The 17,159-nt window shown below is 31.3% G+C and overlaps 1 protein-coding gene across 3 annotated transcripts in view; it reads right to left on the bottom strand.

Annotated features, from left to right (window-relative positions):
• Nucleotides 1-267: 267 nt before the first annotated feature.
• phactr2 (phosphatase and actin regulator 2) overlaps nucleotides 268-17,159 on the bottom strand; it is a 56,281-nt gene continuing 39,389 nt past the window's right edge. For all 3 annotated transcript variants that reach the window (XM_056471202.1, XM_056471201.1, XM_056471203.1), the window contains 7 exons: nucleotides 14,866-15,041; nucleotides 12,204-12,360; nucleotides 11,704-11,759; nucleotides 9,376-9,437; nucleotides 7,128-7,265; nucleotides 5,708-5,784; nucleotides 268-1,864 (listed from right to left, as the gene is read on the bottom strand). In XM_056471202.1, coding sequence (XP_056327177.1) covers nucleotides 1,849-1,864; nucleotides 5,708-5,784; nucleotides 7,128-7,265; nucleotides 9,376-9,437; nucleotides 11,704-11,759; nucleotides 12,204-12,360; nucleotides 14,866-15,041 — 682 coding nt within the window. In that variant the 3' untranslated portion in view covers nucleotides 268-1,848. The remainder of the gene's footprint in view (nucleotides 1,865-5,707; nucleotides 5,785-7,127; nucleotides 7,266-9,375; nucleotides 9,438-11,703; nucleotides 11,760-12,203; nucleotides 12,361-14,865; nucleotides 15,042-17,159) is intronic.

The raw sequence follows: 17,159 nt of genomic DNA, 5'->3' as shown, positions 1-17,159 counted from the left end.
TAAATATATATCTCAATATACAGGCAAAATGTATTAGTAAATGGACTGACATTTTTAAATAAGACATTTTAAATGTATTTCGTCATGATTAAATATAATTGGCTTAAATGTGATGAAACGTTTCCTGTAGTATTTAAGTAAAGTTCTCTTTCATCGATGTAAGAACTTTAAAATCATAAACCTACAACATTTGACAAGACAAATACAAGTTAATCTGATGTCACCCCCCTTTACATGTGTTTCTCTGCGAAAGAAATCAAGCTAATATACTGCAATATACTGAATGTATTCACATATATCATACACAGACTGTACAATTGATTTGAAATAATTTAAAAGTTCCCCAAGTTCAAACTACATGAACAATAAAAAAACAAAAAAAACGTAAGTGAGCGTCCAGCAAATTTGACATACAATCAGATACAGGATATATATGTGTGTGTATGAAGCACCAAAAATGTGCAATAATGCAATACTAAAATAATGGACTAGAAGCCCTTTAAAGTTTGAGACAAAACTATTGTTTCACTATATTATATTGCTTTACACATCTTGTATATGGTCTGCACCAACGTATTCAATAAAAACCCACCAAAATGTATGTACAGTCTAAAAGCCAAATCATTCAGACGTTCGCTGGAACTTTGGGAAAACTATAAAAAATATTGGGAGAAAACTAAAGAGTATTGTTTGTCATAAACATATGATAATAGACTATTCCTGAACAGCAGTTTCAGATATGTTACAACCACACACACACTATATATATATATATAGATATACACAATTATGAAAAACAAAGAGACCACTTGAAAATTCTGGATTCAGGTATGGGTTTTGAGAAAAAAAACGCTCATAATAATTTTATTCTGGAAAGTTCTGATGACATTTTTTCCAGATTTTTAAATTAAAAAGTCCTTTAGACACTAAAATTCCTCATTTTAAACATTTTATGGCATTATTCTTCCATGGGAAATGACAATTAGTCAGAATAATAAATCTTTTCATTAAGAAAACTTCACCAAATATTGATTTCTCAACTCTACTGAAGTTAAAACATTAGTATTATGATAAACATGTCTGAAAACATGCAACTAAATAACTATTTAAGAAATCTGAACAAAATCGTAAATGATCAAACGGTCTCTTTTGTTCTATAGCTGTGCATCTCAAGTAATCAGACATTTTCAGGTCAAACAAAACAACACTGTCAAGGCACAACATAAAAATCGGAGTACATTCTATTATATTGCAGATTAATCTGAATACACAGAGGAATAATGGCAGTAACCAACCTGGACATCACAATGTCCAAATAACGTCCATGTATTGTACACTGATACATGAATCCTATAAAATATCTTCTTCATCACATGCATGGATATTCATAGATATTACTGCACGAATACTGCTCGAAATATGTCATCTATACAAAAAGAAACCCTCAGAGCTGCACGCGGCAACAATGCAAGCCACCGATGAGTCACAGCGCGTGGCTTTTTAACACCGCTGTGCTCAACCTTGAGAGAATATCAGGGACGCTTTAAATTAAAAGAGTGCAAGTTTTTGTCCTTAGTGTGTGCAAAATATTACAGATATGAAAAAAAAAAACATGACAGATCCATTGCATTTCTTTTGCTTCTTTGAAGGTCCCTCGCTCTCTCAATCTCTCTTCATAATGGCATTGGAGGCCCATTTTTTTAGCAGCGATGAAGCCCTCTAGTGGCTCAAAGCAGTAAATGAAGTGCAGCGGGTGCCAGAGAAGAGCCGGCGGCTGCAGGGAGTCAGTCTGTTCACTCTCTGCAGGAGGAAAAGACCCTCCATTCAGAAGCCTCCAGAAAGACCCCCTCATGGCCGATGAAACCTGCCACAAAACAGAGACGGCAGACGCTGGTTTAGCAGTCGTGCCAGGCGACGGGATGCAAAACAGTTCTGGGCAATGTTTAGAGGGAACCATGGCTTCTGCGGCGTATAGAGGAGCGGGATGGCATGGTTTTATCAGCAGCAAGTCTATTTGCATGGCACTTGATAAGAGAGTGCAGCCAGATACACTGACAGATGTTCGATGCATTAAAATTAGCAGTCAAATTGGAATTGGTCTGTTCATTTTTGTAATTCTGAACATAATTAAGTAGGCCTGTCACGATATTTATTTTTTGTTGTATGATATTTTGGATATTGTGATTATTGTGACAGGCCTACAATTAAGGTGATCTGATGAGTGAAAATAGATAAAGACATTTTATACTGCACTGTACTGTGTGATGTTATACTGAGAAATAAAAATGCAATAATATATACAATGTTCAGCATAAATGAGTGCACCCCCTTTTGAAAATGAATATTTTTTATCAATTTTTCAGTGAATAAAGCAAATATTTTTGTTCCATTTAAACAAAACATTTTTATTAAAAAATGTTATATCCATTAAAACATCAGGTTGGTGACCGAACATCTTTAGGAATAGAAAGATAACAGTTATTGCAAATAAAAATGACAATTATTTTTAATGTTTCCCTTGATTTTTCCTATTTATAAAAATATGATTTCATATTTTTTCACCCCATCATATTAATTTGGGTGTACTAAATGTTTGGACTGTGATTTAAATGTATTTATTTTTGTTAAATTAGTTTCAGTTCTGGCTTTGGTACTGACTAATCTAATGTATATGCACAAATATATTATTGTAAAGCATCCTACACTCAAAAATTGCTTATGCTGCTTGTACAAACTACTTATTTAGAATGAGTTAAAACAACACAATTCTTACATTGTTTTCAGGACAACTTAATTATTTTAAGTTGAATCCACTTAAATTTCTAAAAACGATTAAGTTATCTTCATCAATTTGTGTTGGGAAAACAAGAAGGAATTGTGTGGAACTCTGCATGTTTTATAGCGTATAGAATATATATATTTAAAAGCGAGATCTGACTGTAAGGGTTTATGCTATTTGATTTATGCAAGAGTCAGACTTTAACTATTCACTATTTTTAAGGTCGATTTCTGTTCTGCACAAATACCACTTTTTTATTTTGACAGATTTTGACATTTGGCAGGGTTTAGACAAAAATCCATACAGACTGCATAAACTCAAGGTAACATAAATCGTTTATGGACAGGAGTCTAAGATATTGCTCACAAACAAAATAGATAAACAAACAAACAAACAAACAAACAAACAAGTAATAATAATAATATATGAAAAACAAAAACTTATAAACTCAAATTAACACTTTCTATAGGATGCTATGTAATAAGATATTTGTGTATATACAGTTGAATTCAGAATTATTAGTATTTTTTTTTCTTTTTTAAATATTTCCCATATGATGTTTAACAGAGCCAGGAAATTTTCACAGTATGTCTGATAATATTTTTTCTTCTGGAGAAAGTCTTACTTTCTTACTTTATTTCGGCTAGAATAAAAGCAGTTTTGAATTTTTATGAACCATTTTAAGGTCAATATTATTAGCTCCTTTAAGCAAATGTTTTTTCCATAGTTTTTCAACCCTAACCTGCCTTGTTAACCTAATTAACCTAGGTAAGCCTTAAAATGTCATTTTAAGCTGTATAGAAGTGTCTTGAAAAATATCTAGTCAAATATTATGTACTGTCATCATGACAAAGATAAAATAAATCAGTTATTAGAAATGAGTTATTAAAAGATGTTTAGAAATGTGTTTAAACAATCTTCTCTCAGTTAAACAGAAATTGAGGACAAAAATAAATGGAGGCTAATAATTCAGGGGGGCTAATAATTCTGACTTCAGCTGTAAAATAGATTAGTTGATAAAAAAAAACAAGATCATGGTGAAAAATTTGTAGACTTAATGAATATGTTAAGGAAAATATGAAATAAAATTTTAATAAAGAGGAAAATTCATACAAAAATGTGTATTTTTTAATTTTTAATATTGCAATACCTCGTTTGTATTTAAATGCATTATCTTTCTATTTCTAAATATGATAGATGACCAAACTCTTATTTTAATGAATATAACTATTTGATAAAATGGTTTTGTTTATCTGCGCCAAAACATCCTGTTTATATTTACTGAGAAATTGATAAAAATTATTCGATTTCAAAAGGGGTGTACTCATTTATGCGGCATATAACATTCTTGTCGAATATAGAATTATTATTGATTGGGTGTTTGTTTTCCATTATAGTTGGTTTTTCTTGGATTTTACGCGCTACACGAATGCTGCAAGAAAATGGGTGGAATTGCAGTAATTTTTTAGAGACATTTTTTGTTTAGAATAACATAAAACTTAATTATGTCATGAGAAACTGAAATTATGAGATACAAAGTCTTAAATATGAAAAGGTTAAAATAATGACATGACATTTCATACTTAAAAAACAAATGAAACCTGAAATGTATGTTTCTTTAATTAAAGTACATTCCCTTAAAGTTTAAACTATGGGACGAAAACCATTTTCAAGGTATGCCGCGGCTTGGAAAAGTCTTTAATCTAAATCCAAGTCTTCTGAAGAGACAGTAAGACTTTATAGCGCAGATTTAAAACACAAGCACTTTACTGTAATATATATAGATATCTGAATGTGTGTGACATGAGAGCGAGCAATCGCCATATTGGATATAGCTGTAGTACTATTATAAATTTTGTGTAAGCAGTAGGACATAGCGAACACTTAGATTACTGTAAATACCATTGTAAAAAAGGTCAATCTTGCGATGCTAAATGTCTGATTTTACTGTTAAAATCTGCCAACTTTTTTTTACTGATTTGTAGTCAATGACAGAGTACAAGCATGTGTCTAACATAATTAATAATTCAGCTTCAGAAGGATGAATATTTGTGTTCCGCGCTGCTGTATTTACAGTGTTAACCCTGCATTGCGGTGGCAGATGTGTACAGTGAAAAATAATGCAGTGTTTGAATGTCACGACTAGATTCTTAGCAACTAGCGGTGCGTCGCGTGACTCATTCATGTGCTTTGGCCAGTCAAGCAAACTCTACGCCTTGTGTACAGTATTAACAGTGGTTCAGTGTTTGAGGGGGACATATCAAACTGTGCTGAAAGGGACATCGTGAAGTGGAGACCTTTTCATTCATATATTTACAGCTCAAACTGCTATATCTGTTTAAGCACTGACACGCAAACATACAAATAAGGACATTTAGGATTGTGCACAGTGAAACGTCAGTGGATAGAGTATAAGCAATGTGAAATGTAAAGTCAATTTTAACTTTAACTATTAGTAACTATTAATTAGTTAACTATTAGTAACTATTACTTTGAGGCCTGAACACTACATAATCTATACATCAAATATATACAGCTGAAGTCAGAACTATTAGCTCTCCTGAATTATCAGCCCCTGAATATTTTTCCCCAGTTTCTGTATAACGGAAAGAAGATTTCTTTTAACTCTTTTCTAAACATAATAGTTTTAATAACTCATTTCTAATAACTGATCTTTTTTATCTTTGCCATGATGACAGTAAATTATATTTTACTAGATATTTTAATGATACTAGTTCTCAGCTGAAAGCGACATTTAAAGTCTTAACTAGGTTAATTTGGGAAGTCATTGTATAACAGTGGTTTGTTCTGTAGACAATAAAAAACATTGCTTAAGGGGGCATAATATAATATTGATATTAATTTTTATTTAATATTAATTTTTAAATAAGTGATCTTCCTGATCATGCTGCTAGTACACAAACATACCTTGTAAATTGTTTGCTTTCTTCATGGACTTCCATTTCCTTGCTTTTAAACTCGTTAAGTTCCTTACGTATAGCAGCCTGTGAAGAGAAAGAAAAATCATTTGTAACAATGTAATCAAAGATGTGGTGATTATCAGTTCTGTGAAGACAGAGTGGAATCTTTTTCAGCATTCTTTGATGATAACTAAAAACAAAGAAGTTAATTAAAATGTACCTTTCTTTTTGTGTGTTAATGTATTTAAGGATGTTGGCAGAGAAAAAAAAAATCAATGCATTAATGGTATTTAATGACAATCTTGTGCTATAATGCACTAATAACAGCACATGTATTTGTCATTTTGTTAATTATGTGAGGGTTAGGCTTATTCATGTACTAGTCACATGGCCAGTAGGTGGCATCTGTGACCAACACAAAGGTATGAAAATATTCCAGCACTGATTACTCTCTAAAAACATATTCTTCTCCAAATTACACAATTTAAAGAAGCAATATAGTAGAGCAAAACATTTTCATACTGCGACTAAGATCAGCTGTATAATACTGTATGATTTAACTATACAGACAGCCAACAAACATGATTATTACTAATACAATTTAAAGAAATAGTTTATAGAAAGAAAATTTGTTTAATTTTAAACAAAATAGGTTTTCAAGAATTTAAATGTTTATAATGACAGGTGTAAATATATTTACTATTGAAATTATTATCACCATTTGAATTAACTAAAGCATTTAGGATTGATGAATATCTACCAAACTGTTTTTGCATATCATAAATAATCTTTTAAATAAATTCTAAAACTACATTTCAAGCTACATGTTAAGCATGATTATAGCTTAAAATACCAGTAGTCTTGAAAAATTGAACTTTAATATTCAGACAAATATATATTCAAATTAAGTAAATAAAACAATATGTATAATTTTTCACAATCAGAAATTTTCACAGTATGTCTGATAATGTTTTTTCCTCTGGAGACAGTCTTATTTGATTTATTTAAGCTAGAATAAAAGCAGTTTAGAATTTTTTAACATCAAAATTATTAGCCCCTTTAAGCTCATTTTTTTTTCGACTGTCTACAGAACAATTATTATACAATAACTTGCCTAATTACCCTAACCTGCCTAGTTAACCTAATTAACCTAGTTAAGCCTTTAAATGTCACTTTAAGCTGTATAGAAATGTCTTGAAAAATATCTAGTAAAATATTATTTAGTCATCATGGCAACAATAAAATAAATCAGTTATTAGAAATGAATTAGACTTCAACTGTACATCATTTTTTTTGCTATTTAATTTATTAATTTTTTTTATCCTTTAAATAATTGAACTAATTGTGATAGGAAATCCTATTTAATAAAATGTAACTATTAAAACAAGAACAATTTACAGCTTCAGCAAAAAAGATAATCATCTTACTTTGTCTGCGGGGGTTAACCTGGTCCAGGGCTTGTCAGCTCGTCGATCATAGTCTTTAGCATCTGTGACCTCCACATATTCATTGAAGCGCAAAATTCTGCGTGCCACCAATTCTGCGACTGTGGGCCGAACGCTAAGCTAGAGACACACACACACACAAACACACACCAAATCTCTCAGTCACCTTCAATAAAGAGCTTTTCAAGTGCACTCAACTCATTTGTGTGAAAATGAACATGTCAAGCTAAATTCCAGCGCTGATAATAAAGCAGGTGGATGTAACCGATTTACTGAAAACATTTAGATGTGAGCTGCAGTCATTTGTTCCCCTGTATTACTGCTCAATCATGAAGAAAAAAAAACTCTGCAAGTGACTATTGAGCAATTGAATAGATCTGGTTTATCTGGCCCATTCAACTGTCTGGCCTGACACTCTCATTAATATAGGCCATTGGCAGCAAACTAAATTAAAAAAACCTTTTAAAACCAACAGATTTCCAGCCACTTCTAGCCAGCATGATTGCAACATGTCAAGAAAATAAAACTCAGTTTTACAAGCAGAAACACTTCACACATTTTAATTAAGAAATATATCTAATGGGTTACAGGCACAACTAAATTAACTCTCATTTCCTAATAGCAGAGCAGCAGAAGAGTTATAATTCCATTACAAATGCTTTGCCAAATTACCATTTAGTCAAGTTGATGTCCTGCACTTAAAAATGATTTACTTTGCTCCTCGTGTTTTCCATATCTAATTGAAGTCTTGTGTAAGACCAGCAGGTGGCGCAGTGTCCCACAATCACATTTTCCACTAGATTATGTCACAGTGATTTTTTTTCTTATGATGATTCATAACTTGATGCAGAACTGTGCTTAAGTAACAGGTTATGAGTAGAGCACATGCAAAATAACAGTTTGTTTTGACGTGTGTGTACTGTGAATATTTATTATGTTTATATTTGAGAAAATCTATAATATAATATACATATGTGAAGATTTAAATTTAAATATCTATGCAAAAAAGTTGTATAGTTTAAATTTATGTAATGTATCTGTAGTACATATACAGTTTAAGTCAAAATTATTAGCCCCCTTGTTTATTTTTTTCTCAATTTCTGTTTAACGGAGAGAATATTTTTCTCAACACATTTTTAAACATAATAGTTTTAAAAACTAATTTCTAATAACTGATTTATTTTATCTTTGTCATGATGACAGTAAATAATAATTGACTAGATATTTTTCAAGACACTTCTATACAGCTTAAAGTGACATTTAAAGGCTTAACTAGGTTAATTAGGTTAACAAGGCAGGTTAGGGTAATTAGGCAAGTTATTGTATGATGATGGTTTGTTCTGTAGACTATCGAAAAAAATCTATAGTTTAAAGGGGCTAATAATATTGACCTTAAAATGTTTTTTGAAAAATTAAAAACTGCTTTTATTCAAGCAGAAATAAATCAAATTTTCTCCAGAAGAAAAAACATTCTCAGACATACTGTGAAAATTTCCTTGCTGTTAAACATAATTTGGATAATATTTTAAAAAGAGAAAAAAATTCAAAGGGGTTTAATAATTCTGATTTCAACTGTACCTAATATATATTTATATACATGTATAAAAGATACGCGCATTTATATATGTCAAAACAAACATTTATTTGGATGCAATTAATCTTTGCTCAGCACTAGTAATGAATAATTTGAAATTGGAGCAATTTATAAATAATTTATTTCAAATTTATACATCTATGGATCAGTATCTGGCTAAATTATTTTATTATAAATTATAATATTTTATGCCATTTCTGCCACACCTAAAGAAAAATCATGCTTTGGTAAATTATTCTTATGAAACACTAAGTCATAAATATGCCAAATTTGACCTTAAAAATCTGAAAGAAAAAGTAGAAATTATAATTGTAAGATTATATATTAATGTATTACATGTATTATTATATTTAGGGAGCCTTAACATCATAATTGACATGTTTTAATGATAATCATTTTTAACTTAACCTTACTATTAGTAATTAGTAGTTATAAAGTATGATCTGCATCCATAATCATACCCCCCGAAAAGCTAACCCCAACTTCTATCTTCCTAACTTTTAATAAACATCTAACATGTAGTTTATTATGCTAGAAGTGTTAGTTGGTAGTTTGTTGATACAGTGAACGGAGGCGTAAATGAGCCTATATTCCTAGTATTCGTAAAAAAAACTATTAAACTGCAAAAGGTTGTACCTTTCGGGACAGTCGTCTTTTAATCTCCTGCTTGGCCTCATGTTCTTCTTCCTCATTTTTCTCTGAAGACATAAAAGAATGTTTGAAAGTTTTAAATCTAATTCATCCAACAATCAACATTTGCTAAGAAATTGAATTACGTGATTTGACCATTACTGCTAAATTGTTTAGCACAACCAAGTTCACTCAAGACTAAGTGGCAATCATCCAACAACAATGATTTTTACACACTGGAAATCAGTAGCATACAGTAAAATGGCACAACAGTTATCTCTTGACTCAAATGGTCCTGATCCAGGGGTGTGACAGATCAAAGTTGATCCAGAATTTGGGTGATTATGAAATATTAGCAAAGTTGCTAAATCACCTGAATTCTCATAGGAGTTGAAAACAATTTAAATCATTCATGCTCAAAAAGATTGTGAGTTCTCCTTCAATTTGAGCAAACAGGATGGCCTTTTTCACTTTGTTGACAAACACACAATAGTTATTTTGGTGGTTATCTTTGTAAATACACTGGAGTATGTCTTAAATGCACATTAGCAGGTGAAAAAGGGAAAACAAAGGTGTTCATTCAATATTTTTGGCTAAAAAAGTGACCACAGATGTTAGTCAAACATTAAAAAAAGAAGGAAAAACCGCTCAACGCTCTTGACTGAGTAACTTTTACAATGTTAAATGAGGATTAACCTCCATTTCATTAATACAGCCAAAACGCAGTATTATTTTGTCATTATTTTTGGTTCCTGAATATTACACAAACTCGTAATGTATTTTATTTATATCTTTTACAATTTGCTTGTACTTTTTCTTATTTTATTACTATTTACTTGTATAGATTACCCTTTGTAGGTTAGTCGTTAAAAAAACGATTACATGGGGTTGTTACAAGACTCTGAAACTTCTATGCCAAATTATTTTATATAGTTCGTATTTTTACATACAGTATACTATATATTTACTTACATAGTTTTATCAATGTAAATTAAGTTGCTATGGGTTAATAATATTCACAATATACACTCACCGGCCACTTTATTAGGTACAACTGCACTTTAATGCAAATTTCTAATCTGCCAATCACATGGCAGCAACTCAATGCATTTAGGCATGTAGACATGGTCAAGATGATCTGCTGCAGTTTAAACAGAGCATCAGAATGGGGAAGAAAGGTGATTTAAGTGATTTTGAATGTGACATGGTTGTTGGTGCCAGACGGGCTGGTCTGAGTATTTCATAAACTGCTGATCTACTGGGATTTTCACGCACAACCATCTCTAGGGTTTACAGAGAATGGTCCGAAAAAGAGAAAATATCCAGTGAGCGGCAGTTCTGTGGGCGCAAATTCTTTGTTGATGCCAGAGGTCAGAGGAGAATGGCCAGACTGGTTTGAGCTGATAAAAAGGCAATAGTAACTCAAATAACCACTCGTAACAACCGAGGTATGCAGAAGAGCATCACTGAACACACAACATGTCGAACCTTGAGGCGGATGGGCTACAGCAGCAGAAGACCACACTGGGTGCCACTCCTGTCAGCTAAGAACAGGAAACTGAGGCTACAATTCACAACTACGAGATGCTATAATGTCAATATGGACAGAAATCTTGGAGGAATATTTCCAGTACCTTGTTGAATCTTAGCCACAAAGGATTAAGGCAGTTCTGAGGGCAAAAGGGGGTTCAACTTGACACTAGTAAGGTGTACCTAATGAAGTGGCCGGTGAGCGTATATTAGATAGTAGATTTTTTTTGCCAATGAATCTTGTGATGCTTGAAACCTGTGATTTGCTAAACAATTTAAAAAGAACATTCTTCCATTATTCTAACTCAAAATGCCAGTACACGCACGTGTGTGATATCTACAATTATTTTCTCTTTAAATAACATACCTCACCATTACTTTAGGGAACAATAAAATGGCATTATATCATATTATAACTCCACATTTTAGACATTTAATCTCTAATAGATATTTGCTGCTAAGTTCAATTGTACCTAAGGTAAGCAGTGAGCTTTAGGCAACACTTTAATGAATTATTTACACCTCTCTGTTTGTAGGCATACAGTGCTAAGCTGCATCTCATTCCTAGTCTCTGTCAATTACATCAAAACCAAGGCAACAGAAAAGTAACAGAGACAGAGGTACCACAATTTCTTGTGTCTTTCCTGTTGCCTTGGTTTTCTTGATTTTTGGTTGCTGCCAGTGACTCAGTGAACGTGTCTCCAGCATCAGAGGCAGCAATCAGCAAGAATAAACAGTAAAGCCCTGGGCATCCAAACATTGTCTGCACACAATGTTAATGAGACTGAGAAAAAGGACACATACGTTTCAGAATATTTCGCTGTTCAAGCTCTTCTGTGGTGGGTCTTTGACTCAACCGTCTATAGGAAAGAAGAAATCAAGAGTCGGTCTGAGAAAAACATACTTTAGTTTGTGTTTTGTTCAGAAGCCTACAGCCTACAGGCCCAATTTATACAGGTACACAAAACTTAAATTAAATAATATTGCTGGGCAAAGATTAATATAAGAATAATCCAAAATAAAAGTTTGTTTTGACATAAGATATATGTATTATCTATCTATCTATCTATCTATCTATCTATCTATCTATCTATCTATCTATCTATCTATCTATCTATCTATCTCTATATATATATATATATATATATATATATATATATATATATATATATATATATATATGTGTGTGTGTATATGTGTGTATATATACTATTGACTGATTAAATACTGATTATTATAAACTGTCAATTTTAGCATCCCAATAGAAGCAGTAGAGCGGTAGAGAGCAGAATGGTTAGATGTACCTGACTAATTTGCAGCCAATTTGCTGTCGTAGCTCCTGTCGCTCCATCTCTGAGGTTCGTGGGAGAATGTTCTTCTCTTCAAGCTCCTTCTTGCTGGGCCTGTTACCAAGTTTGATAGCAAGTGTGTCCCTGCGGCGAATTTTACTGGCAAGGGAGCCTACAAACAACAAAAAAAAGTACTTTAAGCTAGGAATGCATTATATATTGATTGATAGATGTTTTTTTAATGAATGCGTTTTATTTGTTAAATGTGTGCGTGTGTGTGTGTAAAGCAAACGTGAGACAACCCATTTTGTGGTCTACATAGACTAAATTAATTAAAAATATAATTAATTTACAAGCAAATTTATTGTGATGTCTACTTTATTTATTTTTTAAATAGCATTTATGAAAGTAAAATATAACAAGATTGGGTGATATTATGTTCCATCGTCATTCATTGTATATGATATTTCATGTAAAACTGAAACAGCATACTTATTCTGACCAGTTCTTTTCTAAAACATATAAAAGCAGCAGCAATCATGCTCAATTTAGTTTTTACATTATTAAAAACATCTTGCTGACAAATGGGTAAAACCTGGAGATTTGAAGGATAATGGCAAAGTATACAAATTTAAAATGACAATCAAGTGTTATGGCTGAAATGTCTTAAACAGAATCTTAACCAGGGTGCAAATTACACGAGGGTCTGGGAGAGATAGACTTCGCCTAATTAATGCTTGATCCCCCCTGAAGGACATTAAAACAAGATATATGCAAGGTCAGTTCTTTAATACTGATAAATATTTCACTCTGATATGCATTTTAAATAATAATTTTAATAATTCTGACTTCAACTGTATATCATCTATTATTTTAATTATATTATATTATAATATATATATTATATTTATTCAAATATTATTTACTGTCATCATGGCAAAGATAAAATAAATCAGTTATTAGAAATGAGATATTAAAACTAATATGTTTAGAAATGTGTTGAAAAAATCTCTCCATTTTGGAAAAAAATAAACAGGGGAGCTAATAATTCAGGGGGGCTATTAATTTAGACTTCAACTGTATATACACATCATGTTCACAAGATTTGTTTTCTCGTAAAATAGTTTTGTAACTACATTTAGCCTGAAAATAAAGTCCAATTAGATGCATAATAACATTTGTTGTCTGACCTACAGTAACATCTGATATAGCTAATCAAAGAATACTGCAGGTCAGAATCCACTAAATATCCCTCAAAACACTGTAAGCTTAAAAAAACTAGATGTAATTAAAAATAAATACATAAATTACAGAAGCATGCATTTCACAAACTAACTGAAATATGTTGACCCCCCCTTCCCCACCGATATATAATATATAATTTGCACACTGATCTTGTGCTGATCTTCTGATCTTGTGCTGATCTTCTGAATATGTCATCAAATAATTATTGCTCTAAATTTGAATTTTTTTGTACATCAACTACTAATAAAGCAAAAGGTATTTTAGTGGGTGTTAAAAAAGAAAAAAATGTATTGACATTGTAACATGGTAGGGAAGTGGGGGTTATATCTGTTGTACACTTTTATCGTTTTGATGTGTAAAAACACTTTTCATCCAAAATAGAATCAAAAAAAGGCGTACATTTACTGTCATCTAAAACTCAATGTTTAAAAAAAAACATTAAATTTGGATATAAATGCAAATTTCATAAATCACAAAAACTATTTTGCATTGTGTAATATAATGGTGTGATACGCAATTCACCTGAAGCATTTAAAATGAATGATAAGTCTACAAGTATACAAAATAACTTACAATAATGGTTACAAAAATTTGTACACCCAAATTTATATATTAGGGAAAAATATTAAATAACATTTTCAAAAACAGCAAATAAAAAATAAAATATATACAATTTTGTTGAAATGTTGTAGTTTGTAATTTTTTAGCAATATTTTGCTTGAATTTAAATGTATTATCTTTCCATTTCTAAAGATGTTCTTTGACTAATATTATTTTAATAAATATATATGTTTAATAAATCTGTTTTGTTCAAATGCACCAATATATTACCCATATTCACTGAGAAATTAATAAAAATATTTATTTTGAAAATGGGGTGTACTCACTTATGCCCAGCACAGTATATTATCATATTTTTTAAGTGCTAGTTTAACACTAGAATAAACTTATTTGCATTTCTAACACTTGTGGAACATCTACAGATTGCAGGGTGGAAAGAACAGCAAATTAGAAACAGGCATGAGTGTTAGCAGGAATGTGTTGTGCATAGCACAGCAAAGTTTGCACAGTAACCAGCATGTCAGAAAGTAACGCCGACTCAAGACAGCATGTTTTTCCAGTTTGACAAACTAAAGACTTGGACCACAGCTTTGCCAAAAATCTTTGAGAAGATTAACTTCCAAATAGAAGACAATAAGAAAAAGAAAAAACTCCAAGAAATGCATCAAATGTAATTGTGTGACATGTCGTGTTGATGATACTATACATTAACATCAGGCTGATGACACACAGTTTTACAAGAATACTCAAAGGAAAGCTGCATATTAAAGGATTTTGAAACTGTTTTGACTTCATTTTTTAAATATTTCATTTGACATAGAATATCTGGAAACAAGGGAGATATGAGAACAACACAAACTTGAACACATACTAGAGGTATACTCATCATCTTCATCCTCCTCTTCGTCATCATCTTTATAGAGAATAGGTCCATCTGAATCAGAGTCATTTGCCTGGTTTTCCCGAATGGTGTCAGGAATGATGGTCACCTCTGCACTTTCCACATTGACGGTTTGCTGTCTCTCTCCTTCTTCATTCCCAGCAATACTAGAAATAAATAAAAAAGCAAAACTCTTATTAACTTGACTAAACATTAATTATAATGAGCAGTTATTATATTCAGTTTAGTTAATTAAATGAGACTTTATAGTGCTTATACACATTAAAAACATTAGCATTCACTTAGAGGGAAAAAAATAGTCATACTTTAGATACTTTTGAACATTTTCTACCATCACTGACTCTTAGAAATGAATGTGTATTTTAGAAAAACCAACAAATTCACATGTGAAGCCAGTAAAAAAGGCATGTCAATCTGAAACACTAGAATCGGGGCAGATCAAGGCATATTTTACCTATTTTAGTATCGGCTCAGCCTGAATGAAACCCAATCACTTCATTTCATACTCACTGTCACACAGGTGTCATAAACAGATCAAATTTGACTAACTAAACTGTTAGTATGGAGTCAAATCGAAGAAGCGTTCTCGATTTGTTTGTGGTTTTCTATTCAGATTTGTTTCATTTCATCAAGAATACAAGCAGTTTTTTAATTTTTAAAAACCATTTAAATGTCAATATTATTAGCCCCTTTATGCGATATTTGCTTTTGAATTGTCAACAGAACAAACCAGTTATACAACAACTTGTCTAATTACCCTAACTTGCCTAATTAACCTAGTTAAGACTTTAAATGTGACTTTAAGCTGTATAGAAGTGTCTTGAAAAATATCTAGTCAAATATTATTTACTGTCATCATGACAAAGATAAAATAAGTTATTAGAAATCAGTTATTAAAACTATATATTTAGAAATGTGTTGAAAATGTTCTTTCTAATAAACAGAAATTGAGGAAAGATTGAGTGTAATTGATATCCATTATTCATAATCGATAATGTTTATAATAATGTGCCCAAACTATTATTTGACAATAAAACTATAGTAATATGACAACAATGTTATTTTATAATTACTTGTATTTATGCATTACCTGACAAGCTAAACTATATTTTGCTTTCATGTGCATTTGTCCCTCTGTGTTTGGTTGTTCTGTCATAACATTTTACATGTAATATTATTGTTTTGTATAGTTTTTTTTCTTCTATATTTTGTTGTAGTTTTATAAAATGCATAGAGCACATAAACTGAGGGGGAAAAATACAGGGGGGATAAAATTCTGACTTCAACTGTATGTAATGTGATAATTTAGTGAAATGCTAACAACAGAGCTTTGTTCAATAATGCCAATGTAATACAGCATCTAAAATCTAAATTCTCAATGGATTAAAAAAATCTGAGGTAACTCTGGCAAAGACACTAATACAAAACACTGGACTGATTTAAAATCCTTGTTAAAACATATTACACTTGCACTTGAAAAACAAGTATCAGACTAGGATTCTGCATCAGATTGATTGACTCAAATTAAATAAAAATCAAATGAAACTAAAAACTCAACAAGGACATAACTCATTGTTTTACTACACACACTGTAAACAATTCTTGCTGCCTTCATTTTTTAGTTGAATCAAGTTTCCTGGTCATCTCAACTTACGTCAATCAAGCTGACTAAAATATGAAGTTAAACTTTGTACAAAGAAAATGTATGTTGAAACCTGGTTCACTTATTAAAAGAAGTTAAAGTGACATAAAAGTAGTTGTTTTTGTCATAATTTGTTTTTACAGTACAGTTTAAGCAGCATGAGTTTAACAAACAGTTCTACCCACATACTGTAGACTTGTCATATGAAAAAGAGCTGAAATCCAAAAACAAAAAAGTAAAACCTGACACAAACAGTCATGTCATAATGTACCAAACCAGGCAACTCACAAAATTACAATATTACTACAACCTCATGAGTAACTACTACATTTACTATCAAGCCAGTTACACAATCGAGTATTTGATGTTGCATGATATTCAGCTTACAAAACCCTTCAGGCAAAATATGACAAAACTGCACAGCTAAAAAAAAACGAAGAACAGTTCTTAAGCATGAAGTACATTTTTAGCAATAGTTACAATGCCAGTGCAAAAGGTCAGTAAGGATTTTTGCGTTCAGTATGGAATTTGTTTAGTGCTAATATTGCTAATAAAAATAATATCCCACAGGGAAATTTTAAATTGATCAAACTTTAACACTTATTAAAAATATATAAATACA

This window comes from Danio aesculapii, chromosome 13 (genome assembly GCF_903798145.1).
Source record: "Danio aesculapii chromosome 13, fDanAes4.1, whole genome shotgun sequence".
NCBI classification, from domain to species: Eukaryota; Metazoa; Chordata; class Actinopteri; order Cypriniformes; family Danionidae; genus Danio; species Danio aesculapii.
The sequence above is the reverse complement of the archived record's forward strand: the minus strand, read 5'-3'. Positions and strand labels throughout refer to the sequence as shown.